This window comes from Neopelma chrysocephalum, unplaced genomic scaffold (assembly GCF_003984885.1).
Source record: "Neopelma chrysocephalum unplaced genomic scaffold, ASM398488v2 Primary Assembly neopelma1_147, whole genome shotgun sequence".
Lineage (NCBI taxonomy): Eukaryota > Metazoa > Chordata > Aves > Passeriformes > Pipridae > Neopelma > Neopelma chrysocephalum.
This window is the reverse complement of record NW_020897809.1, coordinates 8,922,289-8,930,297: the sequence shown is the minus strand read 5'-3', so window position 1 is coordinate 8,930,297 and position 8,009 is coordinate 8,922,289. Positions and strand designations below refer to the sequence as shown.

At 42.1% G+C, this 8,009-nt stretch overlaps 2 protein-coding genes across 2 annotated transcripts in view; both read right to left on the bottom strand.

Annotated features, from left to right (window-relative positions):
• Positions 1–729, bottom strand: part of RPP14 (ribonuclease P/MRP subunit p14) — an 8,332-nt gene extending 7,603 nt beyond the window's left edge. The window contains exons 1-2 of the mRNA XM_027700803.1: positions 667–729; positions 163–200 (exon numbers count right to left, since the gene is read on the bottom strand). Of these exons, the coding sequence (XP_027556604.1) occupies positions 163–200; positions 667–729 (101 nt within the window). The remainder of the gene's footprint in view (positions 1–162; positions 201–666) is intronic.
• A 650-nt stretch (positions 730–1,379) lies between these two features.
• Positions 1,380–8,009, bottom strand: part of PRKAR2A (protein kinase cAMP-dependent type II regulatory subunit alpha) — a 63,009-nt gene continuing 56,379 nt past the window's right edge. The window contains exons 9-11 of the mRNA XM_027701022.1: positions 6,787–6,852; positions 6,033–6,171; positions 1,380–5,513 (exon numbers count right to left, since the gene is read on the bottom strand). Coding sequence (XP_027556823.1) covers positions 5,380–5,513; positions 6,033–6,171; positions 6,787–6,852 — 339 coding nt within the window. The 3' untranslated portion in view covers positions 1,380–5,379. The remainder of the gene's footprint in view (positions 5,514–6,032; positions 6,172–6,786; positions 6,853–8,009) is intronic.

Below are 8,009 nucleotides of genomic sequence, written 5' to 3'. Positions count from 1 at the left end.
CGGCGCGCGCCCCCGCCCGGCCAATGGCGGCGCGGGGCCGCGGGGCCGCCCCTTCTGTACGGCGGCCGCGCGCGGTCAGCGTCGCCATGGCAACCGCGCGGCGCGGCCGCGGCCCCCCGAGCGCAGCTCTGCGAACGGGCAGCGTCTGGGTCTGACATGAACCTCGGGGAAGCTGCGGGAACAGATGGTGTTTCCAAGTGCTACACGCGAGGTTTTCGATTCGGAAAGGCAAATATTGAGCGCTGCGCCACAAACACGCTATTGGGAGAGCGGCACGCAGAGATGCTCCTTCGCTTCCCCTTCAAACAAGTGTGGTCGCGATGCAGTTCCCGAGGCAGCGTGATCCCGGTGAAGGTGATGCCTGGCACCGTGACAGGTCACAAACACTGAGGGCACTGTGTTATCCCAGCCTCTGTTTTGCAGTACACGCCGCTGAAACAGATTTGAGAATTGCACAGCACGAGGCTGGCAGATCAACACCTACTTGAGAAGGTAAAATAACACAATTTTAGTACCTTGTACGTGACCTAAAAATTGGTGTGAAATATATCCTTGGGAGAGAAACAGCAGAAAGGATGGAAGTATCTCTGCTCTGCCGAAATGGTGAAACATTAGCCCTGGCAAAAGAACTTCACTGGATCTTCCTTCTTTTACAAAAAGGTTTACCTGGGAATTGGTATCAACAGCAGCAGATGACACTGCAATAGCTTGATCTGATGTTTGAGTCATGGCCCAACTCAAAGGACACCAGTTGCCTCTGCACAGACTGAGCAGTGTGATGGCAAAGGTCCTGTGTTATTCCAGCAGAGCTTTCTCATGTTTAGCACCACAACCCACCTGAACTCCACTCCCAGACTGACTTAAAAACTGTACATAAAACACCAAACATTCAGAAAAAAATACTTCAGCAAAAGCAAGTATTATTTCACATGTACCAAAGTAATTTTCAGGTTGTTAGTTAGGTTAAATAAAAGGCAGCTGTAAAATTCAGTAGATGTAAGTGCAGGCCAATGAGACCTTCAGGAATATGTTTCTTGTGGAAACCAAGAACCAGTTACTGCAATGCTCAATAAATCAGTTCTATGATAATTTGGCAAGACTTAATCAGAGCAGCCAGTTTTATTGGGACTGACAATACCTACAGAAGTTGGTATTACTTTTAAGATTAGTAAAATTTTATCGCCAAACAGCAAAACTTGGAGGTCAGGTGCTGTATAAATCTCTTTTGGTTACTGCAGTAGGGTGAGTGCTGCTCTCCATGAGGCTCTGGCAACAGGAGCTACAGGACCTGAGGCATCCCAAGTGCATCCAGGGAGCTGCTGTAAGGCTGGGGCTGTGTCAGCTGCAGTGAGTCAATAACGAGCACACACAGGACTGTACAGGAAGGCTGGACACAACAGGTCAGTTTTTTATTAACCAAAAGTGAAGCTGAACCCCAGAGTGGTTTAACTTGTTAAAACCATATGGTTTTATATGGCAGATATTTTTCTTTCATGTTCAACACTACAGTGCAAGAACCAAACTTCGCAGCTGTTCATCCTTTGAGAATCAAGTACTAAAAGTAAAATGAATTAAAATAAGGGTCCCTCAATGAATTAATTAAAAAAAACATTTAACTCAAAAGAACATACCAATTTTAAGAACTGTCTTATTAAATTTTCCCAAGTGAAAGACCTTTAAAAGCACTTGGAGCCTTGAGGTAGCAACTTTATGCAGAATTCAATTCCCCTCCTGCCCCACAGAGGAAAATTAGTAGCGCATTATTAGCTCCAGCCAGCTAAGCTGAGTGTCTCCTGTGAGGTTAGTGACTTTCTCTTGCCTCTTGAAATAGCAGTGGAGTGCTGCAGAGCTCCAGGAGGAAATCCACAGGGAAGGCCTCTTGAAATAAAATATATGGTTTGAAAAAAGTTAAAATGATCAGCAATAACCATAACAACAAAAATTATCTGGAGTGAAAAAACCCAACGTGTTTGTATTTTGGCAAGACTAGTTTACAAATACATGTCAAGAACAAGAGTCTGCTTTCAGCCAACAAAAAAGAATGGAAGTGACATTCAAAGGGATTTCGGGTTTTGTTGCCCTCTGTGCAAAATTGCACTTTGTTTTTAAAGTTTTAAGTTTTGCACTTTTGTTTCTAAAAATAGAGCACTTTTGCCCTTTTTTGTTCTTTTACATTTTGAAACCTGTGCTGTGACATTAGACAGAAATACCATATGCCAGGATATTTGACCACTGAAAGCTCCTCTCACTGACTTCACCACAATCACAAGCAGGGAATCACAAACAGGAGACTTGTCTTCCTCTAGGTCTCGAAGACATGATCCTCTGTGCCCACTTTGCTGCTGAGTTCTTTTATTAAAAACTAGATCTCTCTCTAGTGCCAATTTCAGAGACTCCATGGCAGATTTACGGAACACTGAGCAGTAACAAAACACCTGGGCTTGTTCTCTACAACACCTGCAATGAACAGTCAAAGTGAAAAGGAATGAGCTGAGATACAGCTCAGTTCATGGAGCAGGATGGGGCAGATGGTCACAAACAGGTGCTCCACTTACTCCCTGGACCACTCACACCTTCCAGCTTTGCTCCCTGCTGGTGCTCTAACCAGATTCCTGCCAATATTGAGTATCTCACCATCTTCATGCTCCAAAACTGTACAGAATAGGTTAGTTAAACCACACCAAACTAATCAGGCATATTGCACATTATAGCTCTTAAATGGATGAGCTTTCTTAGCTCATTCTCTTTCAGCTCAAGGTCAGCTGCCTTTCTACACCATGGAATGCTGCTGCACAGGCCCTGGGTGCAGGATAGCATTGCCCACTATGCCTTTGCTCCAGGGAGCCCAGAGAAACGCAAAACTTCAAACGCTTGTTCTTGCTCACATGGGATCCTAATTTTCTGATTTTATATTCTCATCTTTTCCTTTGAAGCCATCAAATCCTCCCTTCCAGGCAGATATATCTCAAGAATCTAACATCTGCCTTGCCTGGTTTTTGGTTAAGCTTCAGAACAACTGTCCATGTTTGCCTGTAATGAGGTTACAGTCCTGTCCTGCAAGAGAACCAAAGGCTGTAAGAACCAGAATCCATCTGTAAGGCAGCCCAACCTGCCAGGCTCCTTTGGATAAAGGAGAGGATATTCTGCCTGGGAGCAACAAAGGCCAGCTGGTGATTATTCACAGCAATTTTCTATTTAGTTCACATGACAGTTTAGGCAGCACAGAAACTCATGCTGGTTCAGAGACCGGTTTATGTCTGGTTCACAGGACAGTCACGAGCTGGCTTCAGAAGGACTCTTGTCATGGACCCCGAAGTGTCTTAAAGTTAAATCTGTTATCACTGCAAGAACCTGATGAGTGGGTTTTTTTTCATCTCTTCTCGGGATTTTTTTGTTTGTTTGTTCTGAGTTTCTTAGGGGTTTTGTTTGCTTTTTAATTCTGTAATCAAAAGAATTATTTTTGTCTTTGGTGTTAAACCTTGGAAGCATGAATGAGAAGTACCTGCTGCTTCTTTGGCTGTAATTTATGACAAAGAAACAGCCCAGGAAAGCAAGGGAAATTCACTGTTCTAAAATACATGCAGTTAGAACAGCCACTAGACATCACAACCAGGACTTTAATAATATGGAAACACCAAGATCAGTGGTGTCCATTACAAATCATTTGCATTATATAAAAATATGACTGAAATTACAGTAACTGGACAACAGCCATTCAAATTGATCAACTTTCCATCTTGCTCATATTGCAGGAAATGGGAGGAAAATCCATTGGGGGGGGCAGGGAAGTGTCCAGAAATCAACTTAGAGTTGCTGCTAAGCATCTCGTGCCTCAGAGAAACATCCACTGTGATAACTAAAAGCAGGAATTCAAGATTAGCATCCTTCCATTCTTGCTCACATGGCCATGAATAAAAAGAGCAGGTTCTGTTACACTAGCATTCACAATTAAAATTTTATAACCCCATAAAACACCAGTACGTTTTGCATGAGCTGCGGAAGAATGCAAATTCAAAGGGTCACTAGATTTATTACCTCCAAAATCAATGTCTTAATATAAATATTCTGTTTGTACACCATAAAAATGTCCTTCTTATGGTCTGATTCTTATTTAGATAATACTCTGATAAAATCTCAGCCGTATGCCAATTAAGGTCATTAAAGCTATAGAAACAAGAATCTACCTAATAAATGCTGCAAATTTAACAGGTATTTTAGATAAACATGATTAGCTTAGTTATCACCTAGACCAAAAAGACTCCTCAAACACACCAACTGCGTAGTTAGCAAAGACATTTGCTTTACAAAGTCAAATGTTGCCAACTTTTGAAAAGTTTAGCAAATCAACGTGGTATTTGGAAGCATCCAAGTGTCTAATGAAGTTAGAATACTGTGAAATGTTAGGACTGGGGGAAGCTCCTGTAAACAAGTACAGAAGTAGTCTTCATTTAAATTACAAAACATTCACCTCCTTAAAAAGCTTTAAAACTGACCCAGTCAACAACTGTGCCCTGGGAAATCTAGCAGTATAAAGGATCTCTGTAAGCAAGAGAAGGTCATACGTTGTGATCTCACCACCATAAAATGTACTCAGTGTCAGGAACAAGGAGCAAGTTTGGGGAGATGACAATTATGACACTTTTAGGCCATTTGATCTGAACCACTGCACTTTTTTGGGCAGCATAGAGTAAAACAATTTTCTTTGCTGCTCAGAAAACACTTAAAATATAGTAATGCTTCATTTTCCACATTTGGTTGCTAAGCAGACTCTCCCATGTCCCCAGCTCGGTTTACTTGGTTTAAAGAGCTGTTTAGTACCTGCCACTTTCAGCAGGTGGACAGAAATTTCAGTGCCATCTTATTCACTGGCTCCATTGATATTTTAACTTCAAACCCAGATGCTACAATTAAAAGTAAATTTGACATTGTGTAAGGAAAGCATCAGATGAAGGTAATAAGCCCATAAAAGGCCTGTATTCCACAGGCTGCCTCTGCAGAACAGGCAACCTCCCACTACAGAATCTGATTGGAAAATTTATCCCAACAGTAACACCCAGAAGGAAGGAGGCTTCTATATCTTGCACACTTTGGGTTTCATATCAGGCACTTGAACTGTTGGACAGATGCCATTCTGAACCAAGTAAGTGAACATAGGGTTAGAATCATCTTTTAATCTAGGTCTAATAATGAAGTATCAGCAGCAAAGTGGAGGCAGGGAGTGAGCAATCCATCTGTGCTGAGACTTGTTTATGGTTTCTAAAATGCCCAAGAAAACAGCAGCAGTAACTGTTCCATAGTGTCCGTTGTCCTTGTGAGTTGTGTTGCTGATAGGAGGCTTTTCTGTGTCTTGAACTAAGAAGGCATTGAGGTACCCTGTGCCTAATTCCCTGGATCCAACAGGTCCATGCTAGAGCCAAACATTGCCACCAGTTGCTCCTCATAATGCGTTATATTCCTCTTCATAATGTCCATGCAGGGTCCAAGCAACCGCTCAAATGCTTGCACATCCATGACTGCAAAGGAACAGAGGTGAAAACACGATCATTTGTCAAAAAGGACATCACACACCAATCTGGCTTTTAAACTCAGAACAGACCTCCAGTCCAACCCACTCAGGTCAGAAACAGAAATCATGTCTCTGATTTCCCTCTGTACTGTTATTTGTAGAAACAAGATTAATGAAATACAAACCTGACCTCAAGGACAAATACAGAAGCAAAAAATACATCCCACACTGGCATTAAAAGATCACCTGAAGGGTGTGTGTGACAAACAAGCTGTACACAAGAAGCTGATGCCCTTCAGAGAGTACACACAACTTACACAGAAAATAGAGAATATGCCATAAGGAAGCAGAGGTGCTTCTCTGACTTCCGTGTGGAGCCCTGCTCCAGCCCCTGCCCCTGGCTTCTGGTGTCTGACTGCCAGTTAGCAAAAGGTTGCTGGTTTTGAATAGCTGCTCACTCAGGCATGGTCCATGAGACAAGCAAAGACCAGAAAAGGGTAACTAGAAACACAGAACATCTGCTTACCTAAACATTTGACCTCCCCAACAGCATAGGCAGAGGCTGCTCTGGGTTTGTTGGTAACAAGTGCAAGCTCTCCAAAATACTGCCCTCTGTGACACCGGGCAATCTCCACTTCTTGGTTAGCTTCTTTACTCGTCATAGTCTGTCAAACAGTGCAGTTTCATTATTTGCACACAGTTCTGTCCTTGTGCAAGGCTGCAGTTCACCCCACATACCTGACACACATGCAACAGCTCATTGGTTTAGGGCCTTTAACCCAGCGATTCCCAAGTCATGGTCTGTGCTGGTCAAACACCTCAACACCATGATAAGAAGAGCATGTGCCAGCCCACAAGTGTTGAGACTGGCAGGTATTTACTGTTAAATCAACCTAACACAGCCTTTATCATCTACCACAAGCTGTTCCCCAAGGCTGCTTTAAATGCCAACATCCAGTATGTCACTAGAGATAACAGACCCCACTTTTTCTAAGCTACAGTTTTCTCTAATGACAGAAGAAAAGTTTCATCTCCACCCTTAAGGCTAGGGAGAGTGTATCAGGTTAGTTTGCAGAGCAGCAGATAAAAGCAAAAGACTTTTCTACTTTAGTAAACTAACTTCAGGTATGGGAATTTACAACCTACATCACATGAGTAATGATGATAAACATTACAAAATAATATATTAAAATAAGTCAGGGTAGGCTTTTTCATATGTCTTGTATTAATCAATAGAATAAGGGATTGACCTAAACCCTAATCACTCAATTTGCACTCACCTTGCTTTTAATCAAGATTTTTACTTCACCAGATTCTACAATGTAAAAACAATCTGCTTTATCGCCCTGTGAAGAGGAAAAGGTAAAATAAATTATTTTTTACTTGACTTATACATACTTGAAAGTATGTATAAAGGGTATTAACTCATTCACTTTGAACTAGGCCTTGTGCAGAAATCTGCTAGAATTGACAAATATTCAGATTCCTAACATTAAAAGGTGACTGGTTGGATAATACATTAGAGGAACCCACAAGGAAGTAACTATTAGTGCATGTCATCCAGTGAGAGGGCAGGAGGAAAGGGAAACACAAAGGAGATTGATGATATAAAGCAAAATCACGTAAGTGCAAACCTGATCTTGGCAGAAGTAGCCAGTTGTGAAACTAAGCAGAGCTTAGAATTTCTATAGGCAAATTTTAATAAACCACCAATTTAGTGACTGTGTTTCTAGATGTCAGCAGGAAAAAAGATCCATTAAACTAAGTATGAGCTCAGTCAATTCACAGTAAAATAGCAGGAGACAGAAGAATCCAGAATAGCTGCATTTGAGGAGCACAAACATAGAAAGGAAGAGGAGGATAGTTTACAGAAAGGCAAGTCCACAATGCAAGCCATCTACATGAGGAATGATGCAATGGCTCCATAGAGGTAGTGAGAATGGTAAGGAATAAAGCACTCAGCGTCATGTCATTAAAGGAAAATCAGTCACATAGGGGCAAGTGGAAGAAAATAAAAACTGATAGCCATTTTATATCAAGTTCTAGAAAGATACCACAAGGTGTTGTTGAATGACTGGGTGTAAATTAAAGAACTGTGATTTAGTCCAATCCAGCTGTTTCTATGAAAAAGGCACTGTAAGAGTGACCAAGCACATCCAGAAAGGTACTGAACTCTCTGTTCTTTGAGATATTCAGAAGTCATCTGAACACAGTCCTGGGCAACAAGCTCTGCCTGAACAGGGTGGTTTGGACAAGGTGACTTCCAGAGGTCCCTTCCAACCTCAATCATTCTGCAATTCCATGAGAGTTTCTAGAACCTTCTTCACATCTCTCAATCCCCACCCCATTGCAAACCTTCAGGAGATCCCAGTTTACATCTGCTCTGGAGAGCTTTGCCAGCACTTAATTTCAAAGTTTCATCTGTGACAGAGAGGACTTTCCCTCTCTGTATCAGCCCCTGTGGGTTTGGCATAGGACTGGAAGTCAGAGCAGAGATCCAGCA